This window comes from Rhodamnia argentea, chromosome 2 (assembly GCF_020921035.1).
Source record: "Rhodamnia argentea isolate NSW1041297 chromosome 2, ASM2092103v1, whole genome shotgun sequence".
In the NCBI taxonomy this organism is placed as follows: Eukaryota; Viridiplantae; Streptophyta; class Magnoliopsida; order Myrtales; family Myrtaceae; genus Rhodamnia; species Rhodamnia argentea.
This window is the reverse complement of record NC_063151.1, coordinates 26868088-26881442: the sequence shown is the minus strand read 5'-3', so window position 1 is coordinate 26881442 and position 13355 is coordinate 26868088. Positions and strand designations below refer to the sequence as shown.

At 40.7% G+C, this 13355-nt stretch overlaps 3 protein-coding genes across 4 annotated transcripts; 1 reads left to right on the top strand and 2 right to left on the bottom strand.

Moving 5' to 3' along the window:
- The first annotated feature begins 751 nt into the window (after positions 1-751).
- LOC115737585 (mediator of RNA polymerase II transcription subunit 9-like) lies at positions 752-3134 on the top strand. Of its 2 annotated transcripts, XR_007197386.1 has the most exons (6): positions 752-1095; positions 1191-1253; positions 1381-1461; positions 1665-1773; positions 2731-2789; positions 2868-3134. XR_007197386.1 is itself a non-coding variant. In XM_030669770.2 (5 exons), the coding sequence occupies exons 1-5, from the start codon at positions 820-822 to the stop codon at positions 2923-2925; spliced, it is 537 nt and encodes a 178-aa protein (XP_030525630.1). In that variant the 5' UTR covers positions 755-819; the 3' UTR covers positions 2926-3134. The 2 variants fall into 2 exon arrangements, 1 of the variants encoding a protein (XP_030525630.1); XM_030669770.2 differs by lacking the exon at positions 1665-1773 and having other exon boundaries at positions 755-1095.
- Positions 3135-3689: 555 nt separating this feature from the next.
- LOC115737580 (chaperonin CPN60-like 2, mitochondrial) lies at positions 3690-10905 on the bottom strand. Its single transcript, XM_030669765.2, has 18 exons — positions 10635-10905; positions 10516-10537; positions 9985-10116; positions 9474-9633; positions 8620-8795; positions 8130-8225; positions 7952-8056; positions 7424-7510; positions 7213-7302; positions 6596-6676; positions 6456-6524; positions 6311-6388; positions 5117-5212; positions 4942-5041; positions 4766-4869; positions 4581-4686; positions 4205-4283; positions 3690-4133 (listed from the first exon to the last, which is right to left on the bottom strand). The coding sequence occupies exons 1-18, from the start codon at positions 10670-10672 to the stop codon at positions 4031-4033; spliced, it is 1722 nt and encodes a 573-aa protein (XP_030525625.1). The 5' UTR covers positions 10673-10905; the 3' UTR covers positions 3690-4030.
- An 829-nt stretch (positions 10906-11734) lies between these two features.
- Positions 11735-12709, bottom strand: LOC115737584 (NDR1/HIN1-like protein 6). Its single transcript, XM_030669769.2, has one exon. The coding sequence runs from the start codon at positions 12603-12605 to the stop codon at positions 11847-11849; it is 759 nt and encodes a 252-aa protein (XP_030525629.2). The 5' UTR covers positions 12606-12709; the 3' UTR covers positions 11735-11846.
- Positions 12710-13355: the final 646 nt, after the last annotated feature.

The window sequence follows — 13355 nt, the reverse complement described above, 5'->3', positions numbered from 1 at the left end:
TTAAAACTAAATTTGTATAATTGAAAGATTTATGGTTGAATTGGTATTGTAATTTTGTGGAATTTGCATCTTTATCTTGGAGTTATGTACCTCTTTCATATGAAATAAATATTTTCTTTTTGAAAAAAAAAATAGATTTAGGATTTTTTTTCTATACATTTGTCCTCCAATTTATATTGATATATCTGTAATTGTGCGCGGTTGTCTACGAGTTGACCGTTCTTTGGAGGCCAAACCAAATGCACCAAGTTCGGTAATTCGACATCAAAAGATTGTGGGGAGGAGTGGATTAGTGCGGAGGAAGACGGCGGCTGCAAAATGTAACTATCATTCGGCCACAAAAACAGTATCAATACCATAACGTATCTGGACTTATTTTAACATCAAAACTTTTCGGGTAATGACATTTAATTGACATGAAATTTAAAGAGCTGTCATTTTAAATTTTTAATGACTCGTGCGCCGGAAAATCTGACGTGGCACTTGCCCCGAGTCAATCAATGAACACTTTTGAAAGCCTTTAACATCAAATCTATCGTTTATAAAGTTTCAATATCAAAGGGATTGTTCGTAAAATGTTAGCGAAAATCATTTTTGGGGCTATTATGGGCCATAACGGATCCGGCCTCATCATCGTTTTCATTTTGACTGGAGAGAGAGAGAGAGAGAGAGATTCAGAGACGGTCTCTGAGGGAGGGAGAGAGAGAGATCTTCGTCTCTATCAAGTCCGAGTCTTGACAGTTGTTTGACCGCAGCGAGCAAGCGAGAGAGAGAGAGAGAGAGAGAGAGAGAAGGGGAGGGACGGAGGGAGAGGGAGCGATGGAGCACTCGTTCTCGGGGGGGAGCTGGAACGTGATCCCGAGCATGGCGACCCACAGCAACGTCTCTACGCCCACGAGCCATGATCATCTCTATCTCCAGCAACAACCCCCCGACCTTATTCCCCAGCAGCAGCAACCCTTTCACCAATTTCAACCTCAGCTCCCCCAATTCCAACAACACCCGCAGTTTCCGCAGCAGCAGCAACAGCAGCAGCGTTTCGTTCAGCAGCAGCAGCAACACCAGTCTCTCGCTTCTCACTTCCACCTCTTGCACGTACGATGCATTTGCAATCACATAAAGATTTTTTTTTTGAAAAAAAAAAAGCCTAACTTGCCGCTCATGATGCTCGTACTTTTGATTTTTTGCAGTTGGTGGAGAGTTTGGCGGATGCCGTTGAGAACGGGACTCGCGACCAGCACTCCGATTCCTTGGTTCGTCTCGTCTTTTGCTTCGTTTCGAATTCGGTTGCGGCTCTTTAGTCTACCCTATTCGAGGTTATGACATTCTTGGCTTGTCTTTTTTTTATTTACTCTTTTTTTTTTTGGCTCTTTCTTGAAGGTCAGTGAACTGAACAATCAGTTTGAGAAGTGCCAGCAGCTGTTGAACTCGATAGCTGGGTCAATTAGCTCCAAAGCTGTGGTAACTATGAATCTATGATTTCTCCAATTAGCACTTACACATGTTCCTCTGGTAATTTGTGATGCTTAGAGATGGGTTTCTAATTTCAGGCTAGAGCATGTTCTTGTCTTTCGTTTTCTTTAGCCATTACCCGGAATCCATTTGAACAGGAGTTTCCTGAGAGCTGCATGTCTCGCTTGTATCCTTCCAACTCTGTCCAATAGGCACACTTTCTGTGCCCACTTGACTAGGCTCTTCCTTATCCTGACCATAGAGCCCCAAACCTGCTCCTTCGCCCCAATCGAAGTCCAACCCTTTATGTTGTATCATCAGGTGTATAAAAGTTTTCTCCTCCTTCTACTAGGCTATCATCTCCTACTTCACTTGTCAATCTTGGCCTTAGATTCATGTTTCCAGCCTGTTGTTCTCATTTTTTTGGACCTATGTTCATCGGACAACGAGTCTCCTCCATTTTGCCTATTTGTCGTGAATGACAGCTCTCAGTTGGAGAATGCAAACCGTAACACTACTTTGGTTTGCTGGAATAGCTGCTCTATTAGATTGTAGAATAACGTTGGTTCAGTACGGAGGAACGAAATGGAGACAAATGGGATTTGGGGGTGGGGGGAGGGGGTGTGGAAGTTTTTGTTTCTCTTCAAAACTAGGAGAAAGAAACTAATGTACTGGTATCGGACATTATTTCTTCTTTCCCTATGCTCAATTTCACCAAGGAAGAAATGTTTCTCCCTTTTTCTCCTTTTTCTATTCTATTCCCTTCCCTAATGTTTTGTTGGAGAGAAGAGAGGGGGAGAAAATGAGAGATGGGTGTAGATAATCTGAATATTTTGCAAAAAGGTATCGGAGCAGAAATGTGATATCTTCTTTACCAACCTTCACATTTTCCTCTCCTTTTCATCTCTACAAAGCATAAGAGACTTTTCTTTTCTTTTAACTTTTTAACGTGCATATTCAAATGTCGATGTATATTAACTTTGGACATCCAGCTTTTGCCATGTCGTATTACTTCCTTGAAGCATTACCCTCATGATGAATATCTATTCTCTTGTAGATACTATTAGAATTGGCTTTTTTTAGCTTGTATATGTTTACTTCATTAAGCATCTGGAAGAGGAAAGATATGGCACGAAATACCCTTCATTTGGTTCTTGAGAAACTGAATACCGCATCAAACAATTTCCATGTGCATTGGCATGTATTTTTCATGTAAATTACATGAACAGTTTTGTCATGTCATTCTATTTTTTATTTTTTTTTTTGGGTTTTTTTCAGACAGTTGAGGGGCAGAAGCGTAAGCTGGAGGAAGCTGAGCAAATGCTAAACCAAAGAAGGTTGGTAGTGCTAGTCACAAACTTTTCTGTTCAGTCACTGGTAATATTTCTTAATACATTAAGTTGTCTTGATGCCAGGGATCTAATTGCCAGTTACAGAAATTCAGTTGAGGAACTGATAAAGTCCGAGCCTTAGATGCTCATTCTCCATGCGTAGATTTATATAGAAGAACGTTAAAGTTTTATGGTTGGGTTAGAAGGGAAATTTGAAACTGGTATTAGAATTTGGGGGTGTTATGTTGGTCGAAAGCAACATTGTGCCGCTTGATCATATTTCAGTGCGAGGCAATCTTCTTGTGGAGATTTCGACTGGAATCTGTTGGTTTATCATCCGATGGTAGTGTCGCTCAAAACTTCCTTGTTTTTGGCATGGGGGCTTGTTCATATGATATGCGAAGTCCACATCTTGATTTGCTTGGTCTGTACATTAATAAGGTTCTTCAAGGATCCCCTAGTCCCAGGACTTACCGGACCATAATTTTCACAAAGGAAATATCTAATCTTCATGCTGGAAGGGCGAGTGTGCTAAGCACCCCTCCTTTAATATTTTTACCCGGTGGTTGAAAATTCATCTACAAGACTGGGTGGATGTGAGCGGAACTTCATCGAGGCTTTAGATACAATCAAAAGCGTATAAGTTGTTATTATTCGGCTTGCGTTTCCTGTTGACATCCTTCGCATTCATTCAGACCTTTTGTCCAAATAACCTCGTCCATCACTTCCTTCGTTTGTGTGATTCTGAGAACGGTGACATGTAGCTTATTAGCACTCTGCATTTCTTTTCTCTTTTTTAGCATCACAACAGACTGACCGTTGATAGTTTACTCGATGCCATCCCCTCCTGCCATATGCGGGCAATTGTCCTCACAGCCAAAAACTAAGGTACAGTTTCTTGCGGTCTTCGATGAAGGTTTTACTTCTAAAAGCCCCAAGAATGAACAAAAGAATCTATCAGTCTCACATTCAACAAAATCTGGGAAAGGTGAATCAGAATTTTCATAATTTTCATCAATGCTAGCCAAGTCTACATCACCACAAGGTTGCCTCTAACAGGTATTTTCTCCCAAGTCAAATTCATCTTCTCGTTCTCATCAGCTCTTCTCCATCCAAATAATTGGAATGTTTTTAAGGCGTCGTAAGGGTATTCCCGGCAAGGAGATTTTTCTCCAGTTACACTCAAGGGGGCTTAAAATGCAAACCAAAATGCAAACCTTTTCTTCTCGACTTGAATAATAGAAAAATCAATAGTCCATATCATCCATATCCGGCATACGACTAGGAGGCTTCTTCTCATTCGCGCGCTCAACAACAGCCACCTCAGTTGTTGCCAGTAACAATGAGACACTGCAGTTTGTAGCAAATTTTCAGCTTAAATAAAGAAAAAACGGAGCAACTTACGAAAAATTGATATTCACCTTGCAGCATCTAATAATGCCGTTCTAACAACTTTGAGAGGATCTATGATGCCTGCCTTCACCATGTCAACGTAATCTCCTATTTCAGTGCACAATCATTGTCAGTGCTTCAGTGACAGAAAATTTCTACTAAATAGCTTAGAAACAACATGGCTTGTGCTATAATAAGATAGCTCATTAAGTTTTAAAACAGTATGGGGAAAATGAAGATGATAAGAACAAATAGTTCATGCCAAGTACAGAAAGCTAGCAATGACAGCTTAGTGGCAGTTGAGATCGATAAAGACAACTTTGTAATTCTTTCTAGGAAAAAGTTATCAAGGACTAGGAGAGGTCTGTGCTTTATCAGTAATATTTGGGAGAGAAGGAAAAATACCTTTTGCAGCATCAAATCCCATATTGAAATTATCTTGCTCTAATAATTTGCCAAGAATCAGAACTCCATCAAAGCCAGCATTTGAGAGTATTGCGAGTGAAGGTGCCTAGAGAAACCAATGGATTAGAGAACGAACACCAAATAAACCTCAGAAGTACACTAGGTGATAACATTGGAAAACAAACCTTAAGAGCATTTTGAATGATTTGGACACCCCTTCTTTCGTCCTCATTTTGAGTCTGAACATTCCCCAAGACCTTTGTGGCATATAAAAGAGCAACACCACCACCTGACACCAATAGACATATAAGACTAGTTCTCCGAAAATGTTGAAGCAACTTATGCATAAGAGAAAGAATACCTGGCACGGTACCCTCTTCAACAGCTGCCCTCGTAGCATTTAAGGCATCAGTGACCCTGTCTTTCCTTTCACCGACTTCTGCCTCACTAGCCCCACCAACCTATAAGTATTAATAACGTGTCAGGATGTTTCAAGCATGAAATCACAAAAGAATCAGGATAGCGAATAAACAAACCTTAAAAACAGCTACACCACCAGACAGCTTTGAAAGACGCTCCTGTGCTTTCTCTTTGTCAAAGGTGGATGTACTCTTCTCCATGGTTGTTCTCAGCTGCTCACAAAATTGCATGTCAACTACTCTCTCACTTTTGGCCCCACTGGGGAAAAAACTACTCTCTCCAAGAAGCATTAGTTACTAACAGTCCTTACAAAAGCCAGTTATTCGTGAATATGCTTCTTCCAATAGGCAAGACGTGAAAATTACCGAAAAAAGAAATATAAAAACTTTGTGATGCTGTTCTGTTGAATCTTTCTTTCACTGGTCTCTTATTTGTTACTTTTGTAATGTTTCAGCCCAGTTGCTAATTCTTGGTCTGTATTGTAAATTCTCAGTTTTATGCTAATAAAGTTAAAGAGTTAAAAACAAGGAAAGTGATATACACAATGGAACAATAAAAGAGAAGGGCAAAATCTTCCAACCTATATTAACTATACAAATTAAATCTTTTCCATGTCTATTAGAATGATTACTAGATGGAATATAGCAAGTAATCTGATGAGGAAGCTGCGAAATTTCTTCTTGCCATCTTCTTTCACTTATTGTTCTATTACATTTGGAGTCTTACCGCTCAAAGGATATTAGACTAAGTTCGACATGTCTATTATCTATAGGGACCTGCATCTTTGATAAAACCAATGGGCCAAAACTGATTCCTGGTATTGGGATTGTATGACCTTTTCATTGTAGACTTAACATAAGTGATCAATCTTTATATCTTCACCCACCATAGATTTTCTTTCTTTAAACAGACGCTCTAGCTTTTAGTATGACATAATTGAAAGTTCACTCATTTGCAATGTTATACAAGGCTCTCAAAGTTCTCACCTATGATTGCACAAAATTCATATGAATAACTGGAAGCAAGAAAAGTGCATTGAAGTTCCTTTTCAAGTGAGAGGTGAATAAGAGAGTCGCCCAGCTAAGTAGATACACATTAATTAGACGTCACCATCGTCATGAACGCCATATAAAATGCTAAGAAGTTATGATATCAGAATTCAGAAATACTAAAAAGTGACATCTGCATAGCAGCAATTCATCATTGTAACGGAAGGCACGTCTGTGTTTGCTCTCATCGATTAAATGGAAACCGCCATAGCTACTCAAGAAAACAACTATTCTTTATACTCAACCAAGTCACAGTAATACCTGTTCACATCTCTCTTCAATTGCCTTCTTGTCGCCTTCTCCATGTAGAATAATAGTATCATCGAGAGAGACGGTGACCTGCAGTGGTAAATAAGGATTTACCCAAACAAATCCAACACAGAGCATAAAATTCCCTCAAACTCACCTTTTTTGCACTACCCAGCATTTCAACTTTGACTTTATCAAGAGTAAGACCACGATCTTCAGATATAACCTGTAAATATTTGCTCTGTCATGCACAGCAAGCATTTACAAAGAACTTCTGGGCATCTCAACTTTTATCACCTCTCCTCCAGTAAAAACAGCAAGATCATCCAAGTTTGCCCTTCGGTTTTCCCCAAATCCAGGAGCTTTCACGGCACAGAGCTGAAGAGAATTTCCCAGCAAAAAACTATCAAAATTGAATTGCCTCGACGATCAAGAAGAAGGGTACATGATGAAGACGATGTATTTAGGAAGACAGTAATTATTTGTATAGGCATGTCATGAATGCAGATGAGCTTGAATAAGATCTGTGGTTAAAAAAATTACTCGGACATTGAAGTTCTCTATTAACGGTAATTCTGTATCACACATACTAAGCAACTCCTTGATCATACATAAAAAATATGTCCAAATGAAGGCTATTATGGTTTTACTTAACAAAAAATGGGAGACAAATGCCTTTTGTACTCTTCCGCAACTTTTAGGAAAATATTTTCTGAATTAGAGAAGGAAGTTGGCTTACAAAATGACTTTGACACTGGGAGTGCTCTACAATACTATATGTACGTTCATCCATATTACAGGGGAATATGTGAAGTGGATGAAACTACCATTGTTGTCAACACATCACTCCAAAAAATGAATCTATGAGTACTTGGAAAACTATATATTGTCATCAGGCCCTATATATTAAATACCTTTATCCGGGCATGATGCTTGTTAATGATGAGTGTTGTCAGGGCCTCGCTCTCTACATCCTCAGCTACTATGAGAAAAGGTCTGTTTGTCTGCACAGAGAAAGAGAGAAGGTTGGGCAAGGAGAGAAGAAAAAAGGGGTAATTTTCATTATTTCATGCAATTATTCACAGCAACCATTATTGGAAAGATTTCTTAAAAACGGTCCACTACCTTCACAGCCAGCTCCAATATTTGCACAACCACATTCAGATCTGAAATTTTCTTGTCATGAATGAGGATGAGGGGATTTTCCAGTTCCTGCAATTACACATTCCTCATGTCAACATCTCAATGGTTCTTCTCCACTTATTTTCCACTTGCAAGAATAAAGAGAGTCCCAATCTAGGATCATGCAAACAAAGCATTTAGCTATGTGGACTCAGAACTCATAAAAGAATTTCAATATTGTGACTCAATCAGTGTGGTGGGAGAACAAATGGCTATAGTAGCTAACATCATCCCTTCACAATTTAAGCAGCAAGAAATTCATATCAAGCGAGAGAATTCTTTTTCAGTGGCAGGGACATTTGTCTACAGTTTCCACAATTATTCTTTGCATCAAAGATTCATAGTAACAAGATCCACATTAACTAAATGTTTTTCAGAGTCTGAACATATCATCAGGGCCAGAGAGAAATGAGTGAAAAGGAACACCCGAGCTTAGATTCTCAAAGCTAAGAAAGGGAGCTCTTGGCTTACACATTTCTGGGTCTTTTGATCAGTGACAAAATAAGGAGACATGTAACCTCTGGCAAGCTTCATTCCCTCCACCACTTCCAATTCATTGTCCAACGTGTTCCCATCCTATGTGCAACACATTTATTATCTATGTGGGTAACCAAGGAGCACAATACAAAAGAAAACATAATCTGCTTACAATGACAGTAATTATTCCTTCCTTTCCAACTTTCTCCATTGCTTGTGCTATCAGTTCTCCAATCTCCCGTTCACCATTAGCAGAGATAGTAGCCACCTGTCAGTTATCTATCAGTATACAAACGATTTGTTGGGAGATACAGTAAGCAACTGCGGCAAATTTAAAAATGGATTATAGAAATACAAACACTAGCAGATCCAATGAGCATTTATGACAATGCCAAAATGGGTCATGACAATGCCAATGATTATTCATTCGATATTACTAGTGCTTCACATGCAATGACAAAAATCTTTATCACTAACGAGGAAATTTTGGCCCATAATGCTTGTGTATGGTTATAATAACTGATCATTTGGGAAAATGAATCATTTTATGTATAACAACCATTTTTGAGATCCAAAATTCATGATAACCAAATTCCACAAAACCAGCCAATCACTGATAAACACATCCTTGTCAGCAGCATAATTTACAGGAAGGCCTTTACCTGTGTGATTTCTTCGGGAGTACTAATCATCAGGGCTCTGCTTTTCAAGTCAGCCATGACAGCATCAACTGCTTTATTGATCCCACTGCGCAAATCCATCACATTTGCACCAGCAGCTACTGACTTGCATCCTTCCATCACTATTGCCTGGGTCAGTACAGTTGCACAAGTTGTACCTGCGACCAGGTAGGTATCTCTCTTGAAATAGTCACCAAAAAGGAAAAGATTAAACTCTTTCAATTCACAAGTCAGAGTAGCCAGGTCATGAACAATAAATTAACATACTGAGCATGATAAGATGACAACTAACATGAATGATTCAAACTCTTTATGCAACTGTACCCATCAGAAGAAAAAGAATAATTCAAACTCACTTTTAGACAAGTACCAGTACAAAGAATTGGAGGGCAGAAACTCCAAAGGCATTAGAAAGAGTATATACAGAAAAGACTGCAAACTCAGCAGCTAAAAAATAACTGAAGTTCCACAGGAAATTGAGGTCCTGATTGGAGCAATAAAGCACACAAAAGCTTTCCACCGACAAGCAGCCGCACTTCGTCAGTAAACCACAACTAATTGTACTATCATCATTTTGTCTAGCGTAGCACTACTCCAAAATAGTTCTCAGTCAAGTCAACCTAAGTGACTTTCAACCAAAAGAAAAAAAAAAGGTCAACCTAAGCATCTTGTCGTGACCCCTGTCTGTCAAGTGCAGGTTTCTTGGCTCTGAGAAACTACAACAATCTCTGGCAAACACCACAAGTTATAACTCAAGAAAACAAACTGAAGCCAGGAGCATAAATGCAGATTTTGCTTATGATGCTCATAAAACACAAGCAAAATGAGGAATTTACCATCTCCAGCAGCTTTATTTGTAGCATTTGCCACCTGTTTTACGAGATCCGCACCCACATTCTTGGCCTTATCCTCGAACTTGATGCTTTTGGCAACAGTGACTCCGTCCTTTGTGATTTTGGGATTCCCTCTGCTCTTTTCAATTATCACAATTCGGCCCTAAATTTTTTATTCAATGCAATGGATTAACCAAATTACACAATAATGTTTACATGTATACTCATTTGATCTGACCTCAATGTCATTACAAGTGGTAGTCATGTTTACGATGAATCTAAAGAATAAAGCTTTTAGGTTAATGTAAAATCATTGGCGACCATATTGTGGTCTTTTTCACAATCATATTGAGTACTATTTGGAATGTATCTAAACCCTCCCCCTCTCCAAAAAAAAAAAAAAATCAATAAGTAGCCCTTAAGTATAGAGAGAGAGAGAGAGAGAGAGAGAGAGAGTACACCACGCATGCGATGAAGAGAAAATGAAGACGGATATCATACAAACAGAGGGTACCTTAGGTCCCATTGTTACTTTTACAGCTTCCGCAACCTCGGTGACACCTTGCAGCATAGCTGCACGGGCTCCAATCCCAAAGTTGATATCCTTCGCGACATAACATCTATTCCCGAGGACTGCACGACAAGCCTTTCATTTCCAAGACATCAGGCATCGAGAATGATCAGTTCAAGTGTCGATCCCAAGGATGACTTGACAAATCAGTGAAAAAAAAAAAAGAAACACAAATTCCAAAATAGACAGTTCAATTACATGTCTGATGGTCTAACGAAGACATCAACTAAATAACGGCCAGAATGCAATCTTTTTCGCGGAAGAACTTTCAACTCCCCCAACAACAAAAGGCAAAACAAATCCACCTAGCCCATAAAACAAAATCGGAGCTCTAGCTCGCTCATTTTCTTTTCCCGGAATCTAATCTCCCGACTTCGGGTCGACTGAATCGAACGAGTTCTACATAAGCAATTACGGAAAGAATACAAATGCAGCAAATGAGAGACAAAAAACAAAAGAAAAGGAAAAACTTACCAGCTTCTTCGAAGAACCGTGACTGTAAAAATCAATACACGAAAAGCAAAGAAGCCCGATCAGTCATGCAATTCCATACACACGAGGAAAGTCATATTTGCGATGCCCATTAACGGTACCTGAGCGACGAAGCTAGCTTCGAAGCAATTCGCAACATTTCGGATTCACCACAAAATGCCGAGGAAGCAAACACAGCACAGATTCCGGAGAAGACAACCCAGGATTAGCGTTGATTCAATAGTCAATCGCAGGTCCTGAACATTGACTTGATCCCAAGCTCACCAAGCTCGCTTAAATTCAGACGAACGTGTCCGAGTCCGTTCGCAGGGGTTTTGGTAGGGTTCAACGAGTTGCAGCGATAGCCGTTGATGCTGATTACTAGAATGACGCTCTTGACGTGGTGGTTGACGGTCTAGATTCTTCTTATCGTGAGTGGGGTGCGCAGCGGAACAAAAGACCGATCCCGGCCAATTGCTTACAGATAGGCCCATTAGTGGCCATGGGCTCATGGTTCTTGGGCTTAACGCCGTCCGAGCTTCAACCCGTTCAAGTTTCAAATCAACTCCCATGCCACATCATACTGTAAAAGATTAGAACCTCATAGAACTAAAATAAGGAAACGATTAGTATCAGAAAAAATCGACTTGACTTACATGGGCATGAGGTTTCCGTGATTAAACTCACTTTACTGCGTAGATCGAGTTGATTGCGTTCTAACTTCTAACTCCACAAGAGGTCTCGTCCAAAATAATCATCGATCCTCATACTTTTCAAGCATTGTGATAAGATATGTCAATCTGATCAATTGCAAAATGAGTCTGTGCAACATTCTATATGTATGACTTACAAGCCCGAAAGTTAAGTCCTGTTGTGTAGACTCCAAATTCTGACTTTATCTGGGTGGAATTTCTTTTAAAACTTGATTGCCTGTTTTGTTAGTTTATCTTTTGAAGTTTCCAATGCTTACCCTTAACGGTAAAGTACTTATCTGACCTGATTTCATCATAATGATTGATCATGCGAGTCTCGCGTGAGCCTCATAAATAGATATGATGTAATCAACGGTCGTGATTTCATATGCTTGGTCGACTTGACCACGGACTTTAGTATTTCCTCCCTTGTAACAAGGCATTTCTGGTTCCATCGGCGTCCTCTCGTTGAACGACTAGGGAAGCCGGAAGAATTGATGACTAATTCCACCCAACTTTCATCCCATTTACAAACACAATGCCATGAACAAAAGAGAAAAGGAGAGATAGTTCAATGGTAAGAACCGAAAGTATACAAGGGAAAACAATATCACTATGCCACAAAAATCGTATAGACCTCCATCAAAACGTCCATTTCCAAATCTTGACCCTCGTGCGGACCTTGCACTCCGCCCCCGCCGTGGACGCCGTCGCCGTCGCGTTCCCGCTTGGCACGCGTACCTTGATCCCCACGCACGTCACTCTGATCTGGACCTTCGGCGTCTTCAAGCTCCCCATCTTCGCTTTGACCTTCGTCTCCAGCTTCACCTCCAACGGCAGCCCGCTCTTGCCCTTCATGTCCGACGTCAGCTTCGCAAGGGGTGCCGTGTCGATCGCTCCGCCGCCGTCGCTCGCGATTGAGGTCTCCAGCAACGTGGTGTTCTTGGTCCCATGCACGAAGGAAGGGAAGGAGCCTTCGCCGAGGTGCACCCCGTCGCTGGAGACCGATATGGTCATGGGGCCGTAGTAGTACACAAGCTTCTTGTTGGGGTTCTTGGCGGTGACGTTGAGGTCGAACTTGGAGCTGACGGTGGAGGAGGACTGGGAGACGTTGAGGTAGGACAACTTGAGGGCGGAGACGGCGAAGGTTGGGCGGTGGGGGCGGTAGACGAGGAAGAGGACAGTTGCGAGGATGGCGGCGAGGAAGAGAAGGGCGAGGACAAGGAGGGTGAGGAACATGCAGAAGGAGCAGCAGCAGCTGCGGCGGTGGCGGCGCGGGGGCTGAGGGCGGTAGGCCGGGCGGTTGGCGCCATAGAGCTGGGCTTTGGTGGAGGGGAACGGTGGGTTCGGGGCGGCAGCACCGACCGGGCTGGGCTTGGAAGGGTAGACTTTCTCAGCCATTTTGAGAGAGAGAGAAGAGATGTAGGATTTTAGGAAGAGTTGATTTAATTCAAGATAAATAGAAAATGTAAGGAAACTTTTTGAAGAGAGAGAGAGGGGGTGGAAATGGGAATAATGCAATGACATTAAAGAAGTAATTGAAGGAAGATAGAAACATTGCAACTAACATGGGAAGTACCTAAATCACTATATGTGTGAACTTGGTCCAAATTTATTCTTAAAATAATTCGAGGATTTGTATCTGGTGCGAATCAACCATAAAAATAACCTACCATGTGACATCACAATTTAATCATCATTATCATTTGGATCAAATGCGCTTTACCTCTTTACCTGCTAAACGTTATTCTTTTATGCATGGTCCAATTGGTGACTTCACTAATACGAGCACGGTTCAATTTTAGTAGTTACTATTCGTTTCATAAATACTGAAGACATATCTTATCATCGTGACATCGATGCATGAACGAACAGAACTCTCACTTTTGATGAATCTTTTCTCTACTTCGGATATCATCGGCTAACTATTTCCTTTCAAACAGTATTGCCCCTTAGAAAATCCATGGATGTTACCCCTTCAACTGCTGCATTTTAAACAGTGTTGAAAGCGAAGTTTGACCTTCCTTTACGACTGACTAGGCAAAACTCACATGTGGTGACATTTAATGCAACGCTTCTTCTTCTTCTTCTTCTTTTTCCCTCACATAAAATATCTGATATGCTTTCGCGTGAATTTGCGAAGAAAGCCAT

What these genes read in the sequence shown, in the direction of transcription:
- LOC115737584 (XM_030669769.2), bottom strand. Translation starts at nt 12,605, where the DNA reads ATGGCTGAGAAAGTCTACCCTTCCAAGCCCAGCCCGGTCGGTGCTGCC.
- LOC115737580 (XM_030669765.2), bottom strand. Translation starts at nt 10,672, where the DNA reads ATGTTGCGAATTGCTTCGAAGCTAGCTTCGTCGCTCAG. An exon ending in ATCAAAAGACCCAGAAATGT is followed by an intron (nt 7,511 to 7,951) that starts GTAAGCCAAGAG and finishes GTGTAATTGCAG; the next exon opens with GAACTGGAAAATCCCCTCAT. An exon ending in TCATTCAAAATGCTCTTAAG is followed by an intron (nt 4,687 to 4,765) that starts GTTTGTTTTCCA and finishes TGGTTTCTCTAG; the next exon opens with GCACCTTCACTCGCAATACT.
- LOC115737585 (XM_030669770.2), top strand. Translation starts at nt 820, where the DNA reads ATGGAGCACTCGTTCTCGGGGGGGAGCTGGAACGTGATCCCGAGCATG. An exon ending in ACCAGCACTCCGATTCCTTG is followed by an intron (nt 1,254 to 1,380) that starts GTTCGTCTCGTC and finishes TCTTTCTTGAAG; the next exon opens with GTCAGTGAACTGAACAATCA. An exon ending in CAATTAGCTCCAAAGCTGTG is followed by an intron (nt 1,462 to 2,730) that starts GTAACTATGAAT and finishes GGTTTTTTTCAG; the next exon opens with ACAGTTGAGGGGCAGAAGCG.